The sequence below is a fragment of the Sebastes fasciatus genome, chromosome 15 (assembly GCF_043250625.1).
Source record: "Sebastes fasciatus isolate fSebFas1 chromosome 15, fSebFas1.pri, whole genome shotgun sequence".
NCBI classification, from domain to species: Eukaryota; Metazoa; Chordata; class Actinopteri; order Perciformes; family Sebastidae; genus Sebastes; species Sebastes fasciatus.
The window spans coordinates 2,124,628-2,147,852 of record NC_133809.1 but is presented as its reverse complement, the minus strand read 5'-3'; the positions used below and the strand labels follow the sequence as shown (position 1 = coordinate 2,147,852).

At 40.2% G+C, this 23,225-nt stretch overlaps 1 protein-coding gene across 2 annotated transcripts in view; it reads left to right on the top strand.

Moving 5' to 3' along the window:
* akap6 (A kinase (PRKA) anchor protein 6) overlaps positions 1–23,225 on the top strand; it is a 420,277-nt gene that overhangs the window by 139,294 nt on the left and 257,758 nt on the right. For both annotated transcript variants that reach the window (XR_012597348.1, XM_074661221.1), the window contains exon 16: positions 22,163–22,309. Coding sequence is in view for 1 of the 2 variants with exons in the window: in XM_074661221.1 (XP_074517322.1) it covers positions 22,163–22,309 (147 nt within the window). In the remaining variant the exon portion in view is untranslated. The remainder of the gene's footprint in view (positions 1–22,162; positions 22,310–23,225) is intronic.

Here is a 23,225-nt window from a genome sequence, read left to right as displayed (position 1 = left end):
GTGTGTGTGTGTGTGTGTGTGTGTGTATCCCTGCCACTAAATTCTCATTTCAAATAGCCCATGGTGCTCTGATGGAACGCTGGGCTGCACACACACACACACACACACACACACACCTGCTCATTAACTGGCTTTCCAAAACCAATCAAAGTGGGTGCGACAGAGGAGCTCTGTCTGAGGCCACACACACACACACACACACACACACACACACACACACACACACACACACACACGCTGGTTGTGTGGTAATCTCTGGTCCAGACCAGAAGGAGAGACCCTGAAGTGATTAACACTTAAACACACAGGGAGAGAAAACAATACAAATACAACTTTATTTATCCAGATATTCCCAGTTTAACCGTCTGAACCCGACGGATGTAAAACTACTGAGAGTGAAATATGTAGTTTTATCTGCTGTAGTGTTTCAGAGGGGAAGACTAGAGACTCTACGTCTTTGAGGCCTCGATAAAAACATCAGAATTGTTGCCGTCTATTGCTGAGTTTGACAACATGATCAATGTTAAAATAAAGTATATTTTAAAAGCTGACCAGCTTCACTCCTGAGATTACGGCTTCGTCCACAATCTCATACTCAACACTACATACTCAGTTTGTGTCCTATCGTTCAACATACTTTTGTCTGAATAAACAGTAGTATTTGTCTAGTAGTACACTGGGCTGTGTTCTGCAAACGTGGTCAGGGGGCACGCACTTCTGGTGGCGTTGAGCTGAAAGGAGGAGGGGACAATTCCTGCATAGTATGCATTTAAGTGTTTGGTAGGAAACAGGCAACAAACACTTTCTAAAGGACCTCATACTTATAATGTGAGCATATAAGATGTCAACATAACTAACTCTGTAAGTGTTTTAAAAATGACCTCTGATCTTGTTTCTGTGGAGAGGATACCAGTCCGTCTGATGGAAACACACACATATACAGTATATATATATATATATAGAGAGAGAGAGAGAGAGAGAGAGAGAGAGAGAGAGAGAGAAATGAAACCAGATCCAGTGTGTGTTTCCGTCTCTCTCCATCTTAAACCCTGAGGGCAACAACACACAGACTTTGGGTTATATTTCAGTAGCGAGTCATGCCTGAGAAACAGCCAGGCGGCTTAAGTCCTCTATCCTCTGAGATCTTCGTCTGTCTGTCTTCTGTTCTTCCATCATTTCTTCATTTTATCTTTATTGTAACCATCATATGATGTTATATTATTATTATTCCTGTTCCACTGTTGAATATGGAGTGTGTTTTATTTTGAAATAGTGAGTGATTAAATGAAAAAAACACACTTTTCAGTCAGTAATATAAATTAAATACAAATTTGTGTTTCTTGATCAACAACATTAAAAGCAGAGGTCAAAGGTCAACACTCACAGGACTCTAATAAAACAAAGTAAGTAAAGAAAAGTAAAGACATTTTTATAAGAATGAATTAAAGTAAAATGAAAATAGCAGCACAAACAAATCACGATGCTAACTTAATGTGCTCGTTCTGTAACACTATGTTAAAGAGAATATGTTTCTTTGAATGCTGAAAATGAATTATTACATGTGAGCTGACTTACATGAGAGAAAGACAATATGAGAATGAAGAAATAAAGAACAAGGGAAGGAAAGAATAAAAAGAATTATAAATGAAAAGAAAAGTAGGAAATAATTTGTTTTACCTGCTAAAAGCTGTGACCTGCAGAGAATTAGGTTTATAAACGCACCTTTCAGAGAGAGAGAGAGAGAGAGAGAGAGAGAGAGAGAGAGAGAGAGATGGAAGAAGGTAGAGAGGGAATCTTTAATTAGAGACAGATGACTTTGCCACGCCTCAGAAGGCTGGAATTACACTGCAGGCTATGAGGCGAGGCTAATTTCACATGTAATTGTTGCTGCAATCCTCGCTGTGCTGCTAACGCTCCCTAACTCCCTCCCTCCATCCAGAGAGAGAGGGGGGGGGGGAAGAGGAGAGGAGGAAGAGGAAGAGCGAAATGAGGAAATGTAAGATGAGAGGAAGGAAAGAAGTAAAGCAATTTGTTGCCGCAAACATCTGTGTGCTGAAAACACTTTGCAGCTTCCTTAGTGTAATACCTAGAAGGAAGGAAGGGAGGAAGGAAGAGAAATTAAGGAAGAAAGGAAAGAACAAAGGCATAAAAGAAGGAAGAGAAGACGAGGGGGAAATGATAAAAAGGAAGAGGAAATGAAGAAAGGAAAGAAAGAATGAGGAATAGAGGAATGAAAACCGATTTGAAAGTCAGAATTAAAGAAGGAACCAAAGTAAGGAGTAAAGAAACAAGGATGCAAGGAAAGGAAAGGAAGGAAAAAGGAAAGGAAAGAAGGATACAAATTAATTAAATGAGTGAGTAAAAGGATCCGATATGTTCCTATAATCCACAAAGATGTGACCTCTGTATGTTCAGAGAGACTCAGAGAGAAAGAAAGGAAGGAAACAATCCGTCTTCAACCATTAAAAAACACTTTGAAACAGCAAAAATCTCTCCTTATCCTCCAAAAGAAACGTCCTGCAGCTCAGGAAAATCTCTCTCTAACACACGCACACACACACACACACACGCACACACACACACACACACACACACACACACACACACACACACACACACACACACACACACACACCAACTTTTCTTTCTTTCTTTGTAGACTGATATTCCCTTTTCTTGTCCCCAGAGACCTGCAGAGCTCTGCTGCTGCCTCGCTGTGTGTCTGCTGTGTGTTACACTGTGCGTTACAGTGTGTTTGTACTCTGTGTGTGTGTGTGTGTTTATATAGTGTGTGTGTGTGTGTGTGTGTGTATACAGTGTGTGTGCGTGTGTCTGGCAGGATGTGTTGAGTCGAGCGCTTCCTGGGTCAGACGTCCTGATGTCGCGTTTTGTCGTTTGTCGCAGCTTGTTATACGAGCAGAGAGCTGGAGTCCTCTGGGACCCTCTGTGTGTGTGTGTGTGTGTGTGTTTCTACCTTTTATATATATATATATATATATATATATATATATTCAGTCCCTCAGTCAGGTTTTGTGTGATTTAAAGTGTTTTTGTGTGTCTTAACGTATGTCTGTGTGTGCAGGCAAAGACGTTATTATTCATACACACCTTTAAAATCGTCCTCACTTTTACACTCTCTAAATCTACATTATTCTTTACATTACAGTTTTAAATTACTTAACACCTGTCGACATCAAGTATAGCAGGTATTATTTTATTTTATATTTTAAATGTTATATTTCATCCCTATTATTTTAACATTTTTTAATATCTTTATTCATTCTGTGTAAAATAAACTTATCATCAGACAGTCAGGCAGCTTGAGGTTAATACTTGTAGTAATGATTAGTTTCATCATAATGAAGTTTTATACTTTATCAGTGTATATAAATAAAACAACAGCATATTAGGGCCATTGTAGGTTGAAAAGAGAAAATGATGGAGCTGGGGGAGAGGGGTAATATTAATTATATTATTATTATTATTATAATATAAAAAAACTAGGATATTCTCTGAGATTAAAGTAGTAAATATACAAGAAAAAAAACTCAGATAATCTCAGGTAAATTTATGAGAAAAATAAATAAATAATGTGGTAAATTAATGGCAAAAAAACTCAAATATTTTCTGAGATTAAAGTGGTAAATTTACGAGAAAAAAACTCTGAAAAACTATTTATTTATTTTTTCAAGGAGCCACATCGCTTCACTTTGCACGGTTGGATCAACATCATCACACCACAGACGCCTCCGTTAAACACTGCGCTGTCGTGAGCCGCCGAGTACAAAACATATTATCTATATTAGTATTTATTTGTGTTCATAAAAGAACACAGAAAGAACATGAAAGAAAAAGTGTATATGTATCTTTCAGGACCTTCGCCACGATCAGAGAGGACATCGGAAACAGCGACCTTTAGGATTTATCTGATATCCTGTTTGCAAAATAAAACGTGCAACAGGACTAACATGAGGATAGAAGTACAGCGCATACTGATGTCAGCATTATATTCATAAAGTAACACAGAAAGATCATGAAAGAAAACACGTAGAGGCCATCCTTACTATAATAACACGACTTTAGGAGCAGCCAAATTCAGACACGTTTTTTTCTCGCAAATGTATGACTTTATAAACTCAGAGAATATTCAAGTTTTTAAATCTCGGAAATGTTTAGGGTTTTTGTCAGAATATTCCCCGTCTCTCCCGGCACAGTAATGTATTTATTTATTACCTACATTGGCCGTCATATTCAGAGGATATCATTCCAGTTTCTGCTTTCCTCCTTCCTCTTTACGGGTTGACCTTGTTGTCTTCATCACTTTCCCATCTGAAGCTCCTCCACGGCGTCTCGGGGTTCCTTTTATGTCAAACATGTGTGTGTTCTTGTCCACAGCAGTAAAGGTGTCCCGTGTTTGCTTGTCAGCATGTGTGTGTGTGTGTGTGTGTGTGTTTGTGCATTTACATGTGTGGATGCAGTAAGTGTGCGTTCTTGTCCTCTAAAAGTACACACCCATGTTTTCAAAGTTGTGTGTGTTACTCTACTATCTTTAAGTGTGTTGATGTGTGTGTTCACATTCACGTGTGTCTCTGCACTTTCTCAAATGTTCTTCTCGTATGTGTGTGTTCGCTGTCTCTCTCATCTGTGTGTGTGTGTGTGTGTGTGTGTGTGTGTGTGTGTGTGTGTGTGTGTGGATTATGTGTCCTGTGGGAGGCTGTTTCCTGTGCGTTTGTTCTGTCAGTCTTGATAAAGTCGGGGATATATCTGCTTTAGAACAAAGAGACACGACTCAGCAGCATCTCGCCAACTTTCCCTCCCTCTCTCTCTCTCTCTCTCTCTCTCTCTCTCTCTCTCTCTCTCTCTCTCTCTCTCTCTCTCTCCCTCTCTCTCTCTCTCTCCCTCTCTCTCTCTCTCTCTCCTTCTCTCTCTCTCTCTCTCTCTCTCTCTCTCTCTCTCTCTCTCTCTCTCTCTCTCTCTCCGTCTCTTGAGACTTCCTCAGCTTCCCAGGAACGCCGTCTGACTGAAACCTGACACACACACACACACACACTCACACTCAGAGGAATGAGCAGGAATCTCACAGAGAAATAAAAGTGGAGTTTGACGACGAGCACCGAGCCAATGTCAGGCCAAGGTTGGCTGTAAACATGTTTGCAGAGTTTCCCTCCAAAACAACAAGCGACGGCTCGTCTCACAAAACGAACGAACGTCAGCAACAGAATTAAAATCAATCAGGCTTTTATTTTTAAAAGTTTTCCACCAAAATAAAGCAACACATTTTCTTAGTTTGAGTGATTCCTGGACTCGATCACTGCGACGTTCTGGCCACTTGTGGTGCTTCGGATGAATGTTTTTATCAGCTGGTCACGGTTTGCTTTGTATTTTGTGTTGCTAAACATAAATGTAAACAATGCAGATTTCTAAATATTTTTATTTGCAGATGTTTCATGAGGAAGAATGCTAATTCAAAACATTTGTCAGACCTCAAAGACACACATGAAACATAACTCTGCTTCCTTTTAAGAATCAGATCACAATCAAAATCAGCTTTATTTCGCCACGTATATACTGTACATAAATGGAATTTGACTCCGGTTTTATGCAGCTCTCTCAATGTACTAACACAGAATATTAATAACAGCTAGGAACAATAATGACCAATAATAAAATGACTATATACAAGTCAAGTGTTCTGGAAGTAGAAACAATTCAAATAGTGCAAAGAAATGAATACTGGATGGAAAAACTGTACATAGACTGGATGATTATGTACAGCGTGAACATGTAGAGATGTCTATATACTGGATGCACAGTGAGTCAGATTTATATTTACAGTCACAGATATAAACATGTTACAATATGTACATAAAGGGACAGATGATATGTGCATATTACAAAACAATTTGCATTAAAGACTTGCTGCAGCGGCCCAGGGTTCGAATCCGACCTGTGGCCCTTTCTGCACTGTCATCCCCTCTCTCTCCCCATTTCACCACTATCACTGTCAAATAAAGGAAAAAGACCAAAAAAAATCATCTTTAAAAAAAAAAAAAAAGACTACATTATAATCTAAAAATGTGCATTAAAGACTATAAATTAAAATTTAAAAATGTGCATTAAAGACTATAAATTAAAATTTAAAAATGTGCATTAAAGACTATAAATTAAAATTTAAAAATGTGCATTAAAGACTTTAAATTAAAATTTAAAAATGTGCATTAAAGACTTTAAATTATGATCGTTATTTTGAAAGTGTACTTTCTATTACAACAAATTGCATCTTGAGTTAAAATATTCTTCTTAACATCTAAAATGTTATGTATACTGTAAACCACATTACACAATTGTTATACTTTTGACGCTTAATATACAGTTTTCAGAGTAAGCTTTGTTTTGATTGTGTTTTTATACCATAACAATATAAAACATGATAAATATCTCCTACATTTAAATGTACTTTTTTAAAATGAATTTACTTTTTGTTTGGGTTTCAGTTTCAACCTTAAAAAAAAGATAAATCAGGAGTCCACAACAAGAAACACAAGTATTATAAGTGATTACTAATCATATAAAGATAAATAACGACCTCTAGTTAAAGGTACAGACAGACAGGAAGCTGTGATATTTAGATTTACTGTACACACAACAGGAGGAATAAACTCTTAGTGAAGGTTTATTGATCACTGTTGACACTTTGTCTTAAAGTATTATAAGACTCGTAGATCAGAGAGAAACGCTGCACTTTTTCTTTTACCTGATTTTATTTCCTGTGACGGTTTGTTTAAGTGTGTGTCGTGAGAATAATGTTTAATGTCATCTCAAGGGGAAAGCCTCCTTTTTAAACGTGTGTGTGTGTGTGTGTGAGAAAAGTCATGACAACACACACAGTACTGCAGTTACACAGTGACGGGGGGGTGCGATACACAATTAATGTGTGAGTCACATTGTATGTGTTTGTGTGTGTGTGTGTGTGTGTGTGTGTGTGTGTGTGTGTGTGTGTGTGATCACCATTCATCACCCTGCTCTCCGTTTGACCTTGGCACCTTCTTCATTAGAATAAAGATTGTCTGTCGTTTAGGCTACATGGTCGGTCTGCTGGACACACACACATGCCGAGAGCCATGCTATTACATTTCTGTCATAGTTGAGGAGGAGGAGGAGGAGGAGGAGGAGGAGGAGGAGGAGGAGGAGGAGGGAATCAACAGACAGCGGTGATGATGACAGGACTCTGCTGTCAGATCAGAGATGCTGAAGTATTATAACGTCCTGTTGCATGTTAAGTTGAGGTACTGATGATTCTCCATAGTGTGTCTTTGCTGTACAAACATAGACTGTATATAGGAAGTGGACGTAGTTACCGTGACGACACCCACTGGTTTGTGGACAACGGTTTTGAAGCCTAGAGTTCGGCATCTTGGTTTTTGGTCTCCGTTGTTTTTGTTGCTGCCACCATTTTGGACTGAAAACTCGTATTATATTTATGATATTTATTTGTTCAACACCATATCGCCATTTCAGTAGAATAAGACAATAGAATAGAAATAATTGTACTTTACTTTTATACAGCACTTTTTAGGTGGATGTTTTACTGGCGAACGGTAGTCGTCAGTCCAAAATGGCGGGAGTGTAACTGGAACGAAAAATTGACTTTCACTTCTTGGCAATATACGTTCTTTGGTCACCATCTTGGTTTTTGGCCGTCACCATCTTGGTTTTTGGCCATCACCATCTTGGTTTTTGGCCGTCACCATCTTGGTTTTTGGCCGTCACCATCTTGGTTTTTGGTTGTCACCATCTTGGTTTTTGGTTGTCACCACCTTGGTTTTTGGTTGTTACCATCTTGGTTTTTGGCCGTCACCATCTTGGTTTTTGGCCGTCACCATCTTGGTTTTTGGCCGTCTCCATCTTGGTTTTTGGCCATCACCATCTTGGTTTTTGGCCATCACCATCTTGGTTTTTGGCCATCACCATCTTGGTTTTTGGCCATCACCATCTTGGTTTTTGGCCGTCACCATCTTGGTTTTTGGCCGTCACCATCTTGGTTTTTGGCCGTCTCCATCTTGGTTTTTGGCCGTCACCATCTTGGTTTTTGGCCGTCACCATCTTGGTTTTTGGCCGTCACCATCTTGGTTTTTGGCCGTCACCATCTTGGTTTTTGGCCGTCACCACCTTGGTTTTTGGCCGTCGCCATCTTGTTTTTTGGAAGTTGCCATCTTGGTTTTTGGCTGTCACCATCTTGGTTTTTGGCTGTCACCATCTTGGTTTTTGGCCGTCTCCATCTTGGTTTTTGGTTGTTACAATTTTGGTTTTTGGCCGTCACCATCTTGGTTTTTGGCCGTCACCATCTTGGTTTTTGGTTGTCACCATCTTGGTTTTTGGTTGTCACCACCTTGGTTTTTGGTTGTTACCATCTTGGTTTTTGGTTGTTACCATCTTGGTTTTTGGCCGTCACCATCTTGGTTTTTGGCCGTCACCATCTTGGTTTTTGGCCGTCACCATTTTGGTTTTTGGCCGTCTCCATCTTGGTTTTTGGCCGTCACCATCTTGGTTTTTGGCCGTCACCATCTTGGTTTTTGGCCATCACCATCTTGGTTTTTGGCCATCACCATCTTGGTTTTTGGCCGTCACCATCTTGGTTTTTGGCCATCACCATCTTGGTTTTTGGCCGTCACCATCTTGGTTTTTGGCCGTCACCATCTTGGTTTTTGGCCATCACCATCTTGGTTTTTGGCCGTCACCATCTTGGTTTTTGGCCATCACCATCTTGGTTTTTGGCCGTCACCATCTTGGTTTTTGGCCGTCACCACCTTGGTTTTTGGCCGTCACCATCTTGTTTTTTGGAAGTTGCCATCTTGGTTTTTGGCTGTCACCATCTTGGTTTTTGGCTGTCTCCATCTTGGTTTTTGGTTGTTACAATTTTGGTTTTTGGCCGTCACCATCTTGTTTTTTGGAAGTTGCCATCTTGGTTTTAGGCCGCCGCTATCTTGGTTTTTGGCACTTTTCAGACTCGGAGGTCGCCGCCTGGTAACAAACAAGCATCTTTATTTCACGCAGAAATGTGTGGACAGATATCCGACTTTCATAGTTAGCTTGTAACATTGATTTGTTTAGAAATAATCTTTTAAAAGTAGTATTTTTTTGTTAACTTTTTTGCAAATAATTCAACATTCAGACAGACTAACATCATTTCCTGTTTCTGTCACATTTCAAATGGTTCTCTCTGCAGTTGAGGTAAATAAAGGTCGCTGCATCGGCCTCCTCTGACCTTCTATTTGTCTCATTTACTCCATTCACACACACACACACACACACACACACACACACACACACACACACACTCACACAGTCAACAACAGAGGCAGTGTTGTTGACCAACACCTGCCCACTTCAGTAAGACTGTCACCACTGAGATGATTAGTAGTAAGGCAGTAGATTGACTCTGTTGACTCATTGAACAATGGAGGAGTTCTTTGTCTCCTTCTTATTCATTTCAAATCAGTGAGGCTTTATTATTACCGTAGTTCTACTACACGCTCGGACCGCTGGGAAAGTTGGGAATCAGTTGGCTGCAATCTCCTAACTCACCGCTAGATGGCGTCAAATCCTACACACTGCACCTTTAATATCACTAATAATAGTTTTCTGTCTGGTCTGCTCAACTGGAATAAAACTAAAGAATATTACAGAGGAACTCACGCTGCCAAACATACATTAATGCCTCTCTATGACAGCACATGCTCTCTCTCTCTCTCTCTCTCTCTCTCTCTCTCTCTCTCTCTCTTTCTCTCTCCCTCTCTCAGTATAAAGCCGGTCTTTGTTCAGACTCTGAATAGTGAGATCCATGCAGCTTCCTATGGGGTCAGCAGCACACACAAACACATTTGTACTTCTATACTCATGAGGACACTCTTTGACATAATTCCTTCACCGGCCTCTGACCCCTCAACTAAAACTAATCTCACCTCTGAAACTCAGTGTTAACCCCCAGACGGCCCTTTGAGGACCCGACACAGTGCCACAGATTGTTGTGGAAGCTACTTAATTAATCACATTAATGAAGCTAAAGTTCATTTTCACAACCTCATAGCTCATAATACTTATGTATAAACTCAACTGTATTGAACGTGCCATCAGTGGGATCATTTCTCTAGAAAAGAGTCGTGGAAGGATGTTACAGAGTGATGCATCTATTCACTCATAAACAATCTTTGGCAGCACAGTCAGCTACTGAAACAATACCGAGGACAGATTAAAGGTTTGATTAGAGATTAGTTTAGCATCAGATCTTAACAGCTATCTGAACCCAACCCCTTTCTGGAATTCCTCTCCGTTTTCCTCTTCTTCTGCTCGTATTGTTTGTCTTGCCAGGAGAGAATTCCCAGGGTTCTTAGGGGGTCAAAGGTCACCTGGCATCGACCTATAGCGGCATCCCACAGCCTGTGTGACTCAACCTCCCCGCTGCCAACACTCTCTCTCTCTTTATCCGATTTTTCGGACCAACAATATTCAGCTGATACAAATAAAACGACTAACTCTGGACAAATAATAATAATAATTGACTTCTTTCAGTCAGTTGAAGGTGTTTTCTTTATACATTACTATAATTTATATTTCGTTATGTTTTGGTCTTGTAATGAAGACTATAAAAAAATGGATTTAACCAGATACAGGCCCCGATCAGACGCTTCCAAAACGCCTTGGTAAAGCACGTTGGGCAGAACAGCGTGGTGCGCTGCATTCACAACCACAAGATCAAATGGGATGCAACGGGGAAAAAATTATATAGTTACAGTTACCTTGAATTATATAGTTCAAAATTAAATACATATCAACCTTTCGTCTGCCATTGTACGACTGTTCCTACAACATCTACCAACATCTAAACAGGAAGGAAGTGGTAAAGTCGTAAAGCCCGCCTCTTGCTTGATTTGATTGGCTGCCTGGGCCAAGTGTGAGATTGACGAGCGGTGCGACTCTGTGCCCAACGCTGACAAGTTGAGAATTTTTAAACTTTTATGCACGTCTAAAAAAATGCTAGAAAAACGTGACGCCCGGCGCAAGAGAGGAGCACACGGCAGGCATGCCGTACGATAGGAAAACAAGGGTTTGGCGACACGTTTCTCGTTTCAGGTTACGCATTTCCGGCAACGCGTTTCTTGTTTCTGGTGACGTGTTTCTTGTTTCTGGTGACGCCTTTCCAGCGACACGTTTCTTGTTTCTGGTGACGTGTTTCTTATTTCTGGTGACGCCTTTCCAGCGACACGTTTCTTGTTTCTGGTGATGCATTTCTGGCGACGTGTTACTTGTTTCTGACAATGCGTTTATTGTTTCTGGTTACGCATTTCCAGCGACACGTTTCTTGTTTCTGGTGATGCATTTCTTGTTTCTGGCGACGCGTTTCTTATTTCTGGTTACGCATTTCTGGTGATGCATTTCTGATTTCTGGCAACGCATTTTGTTGTTTCTGGTTATGCATTCCTGGTGACGTGTTTCTTGTTTCTGGTGACGCATTTCCAGCGACACGTTTCTTGTTTCTGGCGATGCGTTTCTTGTTTCTGGCGAAGCGTTTCTTGTTTCTGGTTACTGGTTTTTGAAAGGCTAAATGCCAACAAATATGGATTGAAGCGGAATACTCTGCTAGATTTTGCTACAAAGTAGCAAAAAAATATATATTTTTAAATAGTTTTACATACAGACTTAACAACGTATACATTATTATCCAGTAAGTGCTATTATGATTTTAGTTATACATGTGCAAATCTAATTTTGACAACCTCAGAGCAGACCAATCCTGCCCCAGGTTGGGAACCACTGGTCTAAAGGCCTGGTTACATCCCCCTGAAGCTGCAGTGTTCATCATACTCACATGATAAAGAAACGCTGATGATGATGATTTAGTTGTTCTAGGTTTGAACAACAGAAGGTCATTAATGAAGACATTTACAGGTCATTTGACCTGTTTCTTTTTTACCATATCATACCCCTCGATATAAAAAGTACACTTTTCAACTAAATCCAGGCCGGTTTATAATGGTGTGAATAAAACACATATCTCAACGGTTGGAGGAACATGTTCAGGTGAAATCCGTAAACAGCCGAGGGGATTGTTTATTGGTTTTTCCTTTTGCTTTTTTAATGGCCAGTTATTAGTATGTGCATTCATTCAACATGTCTGTTATGTTGCTCTTGCTCTCTCTCTCTCTCTCTCTCTCTCTCTCTCTCTCTCTCTCTCTCTCTCTCTCTCAACAGACTGGTAGAAATTTCACCCTCCTTGCTTTGTACTAATGACCTCCCAGCGACACAAACACACACACACACACACACACACACACACACACACACACACACGTGACTCGCTGCGAGGCTGAATGGCGAGCCGTCTTTACCGGCCAGTCAAATGGCTCATTCATCTGGTTTCCATGGCGACAATTAAAACATGTTGCCGGGGTCTTTTGTTGTGTCGCCTCGTTTGGAAAGAGAGAAAGTCTCTTTGCCTTTTTTTTTTTGCATCTTTTTGTCCAAACAGGAGGGTTTTTAATTTGGTGAAAGAGAAACGTCCAGAAACTCTCAGCAGCACAGACGGCTGAGTTTAGATTCATTTAGATTTAGAGTTCAAGGTTTTACACTAGTTCAGTTTTACACCATTGAGAAAGGAGAGTGGCAGAAATATTCAAATCCACCATAAATATATGAGAGGATTTATTAAGGCTGTCAAAGTTAACGCAATAATAATGATACTGGTATCATATGAAACTATAAAACCTGATGAATCCATCAGTACCAACCATGTCATACTAGCTGGTCATGAAGGAGGTTAAATAACGCTCCAAAGTTATGCTAAATTTTGGTGACCTCCAGATCAGTGAATGTAAATGGGTTCTATGGGTACCCACGAGTCTCCCCTTTACAGACATGCCCACTTTATGATAATCACATGCAGTTTGGGGCAAGTCATAGTCAAGTCAGCACACTGACACACTGACAGCTGTTGTTGCCTGTTGGGCTGCAGTTTGCCATGTTCTGATTGGAGCATATTGTTTTATGCTAAATGCATAACATAATAAACATAAGCTATTCTTTATATTTTTCAGGAGATTGAACATTGGTTTAGTAAAAGTGAAATCTAATAGTTGTAATTTGTAAAAGCTTCACAGAGGAATAGAAATATAAACATTGACCGTTGTGTCTTTGAACAAACTAACATATAGATGTAATTATTGCAATTATTGTAAACTGGAGGCAGTTTGGAGACGGTGATGTGTTTATGTGGCTGTACTTTCACACCACCAACACACACACACACACACACACACACACACACACACAGGTTGAAGTGTCTGGCGGTATAAATGGGGTGTCAGAGAGCCACTTCCTGCTCTTTCAGAGCCGGTGGAACATCCATCTCAACCGGAGACACTGAGACACACACACACACACATACACACACACACACACACACACACACACACACACACTCACTCACTCACACACACACACACGCCCACACACACACACACACACATACACACACAAATGTAAGCAAGCATACTGTGTTTTTTCTCTCCTCTTTGTGTATCTCCTGCACACACACACTTTGTTTAGGAAGAAAACAGCAGAGGCAGGTGGAGGAGGAGGAGGAGGAGGAGGAGGAGGAGGAGGAGGAGGAGGAGGAGGAGGAGGAGGAGGAGGAGGAGGAGGAGTTAAACGGAGTAAAGCTGCAATGGAGAGCAGAAAAATGAAGTATTAGTAGCAGTAGTACGAGTAACGGTCGCCACAGTATTAAAAGGGCAGACGCCCACTCAGCTATAAAGCAGTGACGTAGGTTAGCGCAGTAAGCTAATCAATAAGGTTATGGATAATGTGAAGTCAATGTTTGCTGTGATAAGTCTGGAAATAACTGAAAGGGTTAGTTTGGAGTTTTTGAAGTGGGGTTGTACGTATACTCCCCTGTTCTGAGAGGTAAAATTACTGTTTTTGTGAATGGAGTCTGGTGGCTTTGAAGAGAGCGATGTAACGGCTTCAGTTCCCCGTCAGAAAGGGCTGTCTGACGGCGAGGTGAAGCGGCGGTGGACGGGAGCAACAGAAAAACAGATTTAAGCCTCCTTAAAAAAATCAGTTTAAGTGTACGCTGTATTTAGAATATTTTCACCACTTTACCTCGCCATCAGAGCGCCCTTTCTGACGGGGAACTGAAGCCATTGTATCGCCGTCTTCAAAGCCACCAGACTCCATTCACAAAAACAGTAATTTAACCTCTCAGAACAGGGGCGTTGTTGGTCTATCGCTGCATCGATTGGTCAGTTAGTTTGTGTTATTGTGTGACTTTCTGATCTGAACTAACGTGGCGTCCACAGCAGTACGTCGCTTAGCTTCCTGCCGGTACTCCTGTCTGCTTCTCCACACTGGAAGCATGCGTGACTGTATTGATACACTGACTATAAGGATGTATATATATATTTATATACTGTACATGTAGCAGCGTCATCGTGCAGAAACCTACGTCAGGTCACCATGTGGGGAAACGTTTTTAAGAAGGGCTTGAAGGAAAAATAGCATTTTGATGCTAAAACCTGCGTAGTTTAAGGAGATCTGAATGCATAATGAAAACCAAATAATGGTAAAGAAATCTAAATAAATATTTCCTGGCAGTGTGGAGCGAGCTTGCAAAAAACATTTACAACTTCATGTTGGGGAATAAAATGTACAGAGTATAATTTAACAGTTAATAAATATAATATACGAGATTCATGTTGTTGTTAACAACTGTGCTGTTATTGGACAGTTACATGGTTTATATCCAGTTAACCCTTAACTTAACTATACCTTAACCAGAGTATATTTCCTACAACCACAATCTTTTCCTCTCTGTAATCGTCCCGTAATTGACGTGGAGATTCAATGAAGCGAACTCATTACAGAAGATGCAAGAAAATACAGATATATTTTACATCACTATATGAAAATGAATCAACCATGTGGGCTGAATGAAGAAGAGGAGGGAAGTGAGGAGGGAAGAAGAGGAGAGGAAACAGAAGAGGCTGACAGCCAGAGAGAACAAGGAAAGAGAGGATTTACAGATGGAAGAGAAGAGAAAAGTGTTGTCTGAGGACGAGGAAAGAAAAAAAGCATCAGGAGAAGAAGAGGAGGAGAGAACAGACGAGGAGGATGATGATGAAGATGCGTCCTTATCACATCCCCCGAACTTTTAGCTGCCGCGACGACAAAATCGTTCCGTTACGCAGCCTCCGACAAACTTCTCTCATTTGGCGGATAAGATGAATCTGCGAGAAGAGAGGAGAGGAAAAAAAAAACTAATGTTCAAAATGCATTAAATGTTTTTCATGTATGACTGCATTTTTGCTGACATTTCAGCTCCGTGCTCATTAATATGGAGACCAAATTAAACTTATGATTGCTTGTTGATTTTCTCTCCCCCTCTCCTCTCCTCTCCTCCCCCTCTCTCCCCCTCTCCTCTGTTTTGTCAAGCGTTTATCTCTCCTTCCTCTGTGTTTGGAAAGCTCTTTCTGTGTTTTCTTAACCCATATTCATAGTGATATATATATAACATCAAATATATATCTTTGTTTCAGCTTAACTTTAATAATGCTCTGGGTCATTTTGTTTGTCATTTATTTTTTTGTACACTTTATTTTTTTTTTTGTACACTTTATTTTTTCCCCTTTTTTTCAAGGTTGTTTTCATAAATACAATTTCAAGTTCGTAATTATGATAGTTTATAAACCAAGCTTAGAAACAAACACACTAAGCACACAATAGAAAACATCAGCATTCAAAATTGGAAAAAAATAAAATAAAATTGGAAAAAAAAGAAATAATAATAATAATACAAAGAGAGAAAAAAAGTGAGTTCACTTTTCCATAACTTTAACTTCTTGAATGAAATTTATTATGCATTATTTAGTAATGCATATTTTAAGACGACTTTTTAAAAAATTATTATCATGTTTTTGTTTTGTTTTGTGTAGTTTATCTAATAATATATTTTCACCATTCCACCAATTATTGCTGCATTACATTTATTGTAATGTAGATTTTCAGTATATTAATATATCAATATTGAAATGCAAATAAAAATGTCCATTATCGATTAGTCTTTCAGCTCCTAGGGGTACTTTGGAGTACTGCAGGGAGTACTTGAGATTTTTTCTTGTGTTAATTTAAAAAATATCAGTTATACATGATTCCTTAAATAAATGTAAGTTGGATGAACCTTATTTTATATTCAATATTCCTGTTTTTAATGCAATCGCTAACTGCCGTAAACTTTCTACAAACGCAATCACGTTCATGATTATGTTTGTTCAGTGTGAACGGGAAGCCAGTTCTAATATTGAATGACAGATGAAAATAAAGGAAATGGATTTGTGGTAGAAACGTAGCAGCGATACGGCTGAAAACACCGAGAGAGACGTGAGAAAGAAGCTCACGTTTCTCACTATACTGTAAGTGCAACTTCTCCAAAAGAAGTGCCGTCTAAGTGTTGTTGCATGATGACAAAAATAATGGTTATATTAAATTTCACATCACAGTTTGCATGGTATCTCACACTACTGAGCTTTTTGTGAGACTGGATATATCCGACATAACGGACTGAAGCAACTACTAATTAGTTTCAATTAGTCACTATTGATGTTGTGTGTTTTTAGTCCCGACGCTGAGCTGCTGCTCTGATCAACTCTAACTGTTAACGGATTCAGAGACCAGGAGAGAGAAGAGGCCAAAGGTCAGAGGTCAGAGAGGCCTTTACGTTGCTCCTGTGAGTCCTGAGAGGAGAAACTAAATCCAAGAACAGGAGAGTTGAGAGGATTATCTCCTAGTTAAATAAAGGTTTAGAAAGAGGGAAACTGATTTCAGAGACCTGATCCACGTCAGTCCGTCTGTCTGTCTCTCTCTCTCTCTGTCTGTCTGTCTGTCTGTCTGTCTGTCTGTCTGTCTGTCTGTCTGTCACATTCACATTCAATGTAAGTCCACATTAATCTGTCTGAAATCTCAAAACATCCTTTTCTCGACCAAATATTGAACATTTTTCTAAAATGATCTCCAGAGTAGATCCATCTGAAAACACTGATCTTGCATTTTAGTGCAAATGTATCTTGGATAAACTTGGAGGATGACTTCCGGTCGCCTCTGACTTTCTCTCATTGTCAATGTCAGTAGAGCCCATCATCACTAGGGCTTCCCTCTCTTAGTCCATTAGTCGACTAACCAGCGGTTCTGGTCTTAAGCCTCGGTTATACTTTCCTCAAGTACGGTTGCACTGACATGAGCTGATGTGAAATCATGACGAGGAAACGTTTGGATCTTTTATACTTCGTGCGTGATTCTCCTTGTGGAGAACCGACATTCTCAAAGCTCCTAAAAGTTCTCCATTTCCTCGGCCCATCTGCGACACTCACTTATGCGGCGAGCATAAATGACACTTTAGTCGATTAGTTGTTTTCTTATGCTTTTTTCATGCTGAAGGACTTATTTCCAAGAAACTTTTGAGCAGGTCTCTGGTAAACACCAGATTTAAAGTGGTGCTTTTGTGTGATTCTTCGTGAAGAAACTCAGTTTTACAGATCTGTCGATTAAATAAACTAATTAATTAGGCAATCAGTCATGTTCTTTCCCAGCAAGTCAACACTTAACTCCCCAGATCCGACAGCATCCAATTAAGTTGTAGGAGAAAACCATGAAGAACTAATGTTACGTTACTGAGCGCCAGTTGGAAAACATTATGTATGAATAATTTTGTTCACATACAAAAGCTATGCTGCAAAAAAAAATTGCAGTTTGCAAAACGTGCAGGTTGAAAGACGCAAATGGCATTATATTTGGTGACGAACGCATTTGTTATTTTGTATGCTTTTTCATGTTTAGTTTGTGAGTTAGTCAACAAAATATTTTTTTGTTTTAGTCGAGTGTTAGTCGACTAATACTTTCTTTAGTCGAGGACCGCCCTACCGTTCACACAATAGATGAGAGCTGATGAAAACTAACTCTAACCCCCTGAAATCAAACAAACTGTACCACACCACCGGTGTCATTTCTTACGCTTCACAATCCAGCAATAACTTTTTCTTCTGCAACTTATGACTTTCTTCAACAATCTACAAACTTTGTTTTTGACTCTGCAAGTGTCAAACAAAAGGGAATCCTCCAAAAAATTAAATAATGATCTTTACCTCCACAAACATTTCCCGTATTCACTAGGTTAAACTTCCTGCCGTCACTTTTCTGTCAATTTTTTTGGCAAATCTCTATTTTCATGAAGCTAAAAATGCTCATTCTTCAACCTCTGGCTTTGTTTGCATCCCTGGTCAGTCCCTGTCTCTTGCTATCCCTCAGTGATTTGAAGGATAACTCACTTGCATCACCTTTACGGTACTTTCATTTATACAGACACAAAGAGACTCTCTTGTCTCTCATGAGCCTGAAGCCTGCAGACAAAGCGTTTCCATGCATCGTTCTCCTTATTAAGGTTGTTAAAGTTGTATTGCAGAGAATAGTGAAGTTGTTCTAGGAGGTAAAGTGGAGCAGGAAATATCTCTTGAGTTTGATAAGGAGGACGTGTGATCGTCTCTCTCTCTCTTGCATCAGTGGACTAAACCTTTCTCCCACCGCCGGGTGACTCCTGAGACTCTTAGTAGTGGCGGGTGGTGCTGCTAGCATGTTGACTTCACGATGTATGGCAGCCTGTCACGTCTCCGCTGTCTGTTAGTGTGGACGTCAGCTCGTCTCCTTCACTCTCTATTTATTTACTGTATCTCTCTCTTTCTCATTCTCTTCCTCCCTCACACACACACTCACAGTCCTCTTCTCCTCCTCCGTGTCTCTCCGTCCTCAGGCCTCTGTATCTCAGTCCATCGTTGCATGGAGATTGACTAGAGGCATGAATACATCACAACTAGCCATCCATGCATCCCCCCCTCCCCTCCTCCTCACACCATCACTCTCTACCTCCCCTCCTCCTCCTCCACCGTCCCATTTCTCCAAGATCCCTCTCTCAGCACTTATCTCAAAGTTCGGATCTCATGCATTTTAATCGGCGTGTCTATCTTCCTTTCTCCCCCTCTCCCTCTTTTCTTTGACTTTGGATCAGTGGCATCCTTCAAACAAACAACAACAACAACAACAAAACAACCCCCTCCTCCTCCTCCTCTTCCTCCCTTTCCCCTTTTTAAATCAATATTTGCCATCAGCGAATAAATCGTATAATTTCCTGACTGTTAGACGAGTGCGACGCCGACATATTTACCTTCCACTCGTCTCTTTTTTTGCTGTCGATCCCTCGTTCTCGCGGCGTGGCTATTAGCTAAGTGAAGGGGATGGATGGCCGTGAAGCGCCGAGCGATAGCATCTCCATCAGAATCGGCGACATTGAAAAATGGCTGCCGCCTCTCTGATGACAGCGCAGCAAAAAACACACACACACACACACATGCATATGTCCTCTCACACACACACACACACACACACACACACACACACACACACACACACAGAGTCAGAGAAGAGACATTTAAATATTCAAATGGGGCCGGGCGGTAATGATAAACGACAAGGGAAAAGTAGAATCAAGTAGCTATCGATGCAGAAAATGAATAGAGGAGAAAGAGAAAAGAGAGGAGGAGGAGGAGGAGGAGGAGGAGGAAAAGGAGGAGGAGGAGGAGGAGGAGGAGGAGGAAAAGGAGGAGGAGGAGGAGGAGGAGGGAAATTAAGCAAAAAAAAAGAAAAAAGATATGCTAACAACTGAAAAGACGGAAGAAAGAGAGGAGATAGATGGAGAAAAAGGATGGATGAAGTACAAGAGGAGGGCAGAAGGAGTGTTACAGTGAAGAGGAGAGAGAGCTGTAAGTGAACAGACAAGGACGAAAAGAGAGAGTGACTAAAGATGAAGGGACTCGCAAGATAAAAAAGGAGAGGAGAGAAGGACAGGATGACAGAGGAGGGAAAAAGTTGAATTGAAATATTTTAAAGAGGATAAAAAAAAAGTTAGCAGAAAGAGGAGAGAGGCAGGATGGGGAGGACATAATGAAGAAATGAAGGGATGGAAGGTGTGAAAAGAGGAGAATAAAGGTCATGACCAAATTAGTTCAGACTGAAAGATTAACAGACGGACAGTATGGAGAGAAATTAAGCAATAAAGACAGATTGAACGACTGAAAAGAGAAATGATGAGTGAGAGAACTAAAGAGAACCACGACACTGTAACTGGAGAGACGATGTATAGTATAGAGTATAGAGTATAGAGGACTGCAGCAACGAGTCCTAACGCCTCGTTTCCACAGCGTTTGGTTTCGTGTTCGTAAATCTGTATAGTATACGTGTTTAACGTGATGAAATGCATCTCTTTACGGATGGATAGAAACAGCACTGCAGATACGGGAGAGAAGTTACTAGTTACAGTCTAGTAACTGTCTGTTTTGCGACGTCCAGTTTAACGTTAGACGAGTCACATTAGCAACGTTAACGCGATAACGCTTTAATGCAACATCATTTTTACGCCACTAATTTCTTTAAGGCATTAACACAACTTGTGATTTTTAGGTTGTAGCGGCTCAGTTTTAAAGCTAGAGTGAAGATCCTGGTATCATATGAAACTAGAAAACCTGATGAATCCATCGGTACCAACCATGTCATACTCGCTTGTCAGCTTGTTAAATTGTTGTTGTTAAATAACGCTCCAAACTCGCGCTAAATTTTGGCGAAGAAAAACATTTTTCAAAGGGGTCCCTTGACCTCTGACCTCCAGATGTGTGAATGAAAATGGGTTCTCTGGGTACCCACGAGTCTCCCCTTTACAGACATGCCCACTTTATGATCATCACATGCAGTTTGGGGCAAGTCATAGTCAAGTCATCACACTGACACACTGACAGCTGTTGTTGCCTGTTGGGCTGCAGTTTGACATGTTATGATGGGAGCATATTGTTTTATGCTAAATGCAGTACCTGTGAGGGTTTCTGGACAATATCTGTCATTGTTTTGTGTTGTTAATTGATTTACAATAATAAATATATACGTACATTTGCATAAAGCAGCATATTTGTCCACTCCCATGTTGATAAGAGGATTAAATACTGGACAAATCTCCCTTTAAGGTACATTTAGAACAGATAAAAAATGTGCAATCTATAGAAAAAAAGGGAAGGTCATGGAAAAACAATTCTCTCTCTTACAGTGTTCAGTGTGTGAGGGGACAACATTGCATTCTTTTAATAACAAAATGCTGGTAGTTGATAAAGTGTAGTTTTCTCTTTATACATCTGGTGCGAGAATGCATCACTTCTTTATGTACAGTGAGCTCAATTAAGATCAATAAACTACGTTGGATAAAAGTCCCAGTATCTGCCATAAATAGCAAAGTGTTGCAGCTCCTCCTCCGCTCCCCGACCGCAGCGCTCAAACAAAAGCATAAAGCAGAAGGGAAGGAAATATTCAGTGATACAAAATGGAGCATTTCTTTAAAATGTTTCCAGGGAGGAGTCTGCCGCGTTGCTTCTGCTGCTGCTGCTGCTGCTGCGTTTGATTCCCGCTCGTCTGTGGAGCTGCGACAGTTTTACCTTTTTTAAAGCGGTCAAAGCAGCAAGTTGAAATGTGCTGAAAACTCCCGACGACTGCCTCAAACATTTCATCACGAGACGAGCTGCACACAACAACAAGAAAATAATAAAAAGATCTGCTCCGCTTTCTGAAAGACCGGTTAAAGGAATACTCCTCTGTCTTTAGAGTATCAAATACTCACCACCTGTAGGCTCCAGAAGCTTCCTGCTTTGTGGAGGACGGCTGCTGTAGAGAGACGGATTCACAGCAGAGACCCAGAGTCATGGGATCACAACTTGTAGAAACTCAACCAGGTTTTGTCAGAGACATTTTGTCAGAAACAGGATTACTGCTTGGATTATGTTCCCGTACTTTGTCACTGATATTCCAATATTGAACTGTTCGATCCCCGGATCCTCCGGTCACATGTCCAAGTGTCCATGAGCAAGACACTTGAGCCATCGGTGTGTGAGTGTTTAGATTAGATCTTGATGGACCTGTGCAAGTCCATTTACCAGATGTCAAACCAGTTGTGTTAGAAATAGAGATGTATTAAGTCAGGTGAAGTCTGTCCATCTGTGTGACGTCTGTCTGTCCTGTCGTCCGTCTCCAGAGCAGCCACGCTGAGCTGATGATGATGGAGAGCAGGAAGACCAGCCTGCTGGGCCGAGCCGAGTCTCTGAAGAGGAGCGGGACCGCGCTGCCCGCCAACTTCCACCGCAAGATACACAACCTGACGCACACCTGGAGGCAGCTGGAGGTGACTGAAACACACACACACACACACACACACACACACACACACACACACACACACACACACACACACACAGAGAGATAAGTATTAGAAAAGCCAAACACAGAGATGTTATCTGGAGGATGTTACTGATATTTCTGTAGAGACAGGACTGTGTGTGTGTGTGTGTGTGTGTGTATGTGTGTGTGTGAGTGTGTGAGTGTGTGTTTGTGTGTGTGTGTGTGTGTGTGTGTGTGTGTGTGTGTGTGTGTGTGTGTGTCTAATTTTAGGCTAATCAGCACTGATCTAATCTAGAACATGAAGATGATAATTAGTGTCGTCTCAATTAAGGAGCCCTGCTGCCACCGTGGCCTTTAACTGGAAGCTGGGATGTATATATATATATATATATATATGTGTGTGTGTGTGTATACTGGGATAGTGAGCCACGCAGTTACTGAATCTGTCTTCACTTTAGATCGACAACAGTTAGTTTAAAGGTTTTTTAGGGTTGTTTCCAGAGGTGACGAGTCGCCAGTCACAATGTTTTACAGGATGAGTAGAAAAATAAATAAATTAATAAATTAATTACTTGATAAATAAAGAAATGTGTCAATAAATATAGACGTAATAATATTAAAAATAAACATAGCCATTAATTAATTAATGATAAAATGTAAGATTTTTATAAGATATACAATTTTTATAAGATATTTCTGTTTAAATTGCTTCTTTATTTATTTATCTTTGTATTAAATCCCTTATTTATTTACTCTTCTGTTTAATTTTATTTTATTTTTTGTATATTTATTTTATTTATATTTTTTTATTTGTATATTACTTTATGTATTTCTTTGTATAATTTTGTATTTTATTTATTTATTTTTACATTTATTTATATTAATTTATTTATTTTTGCATTTATTTTATTTATTTTTAA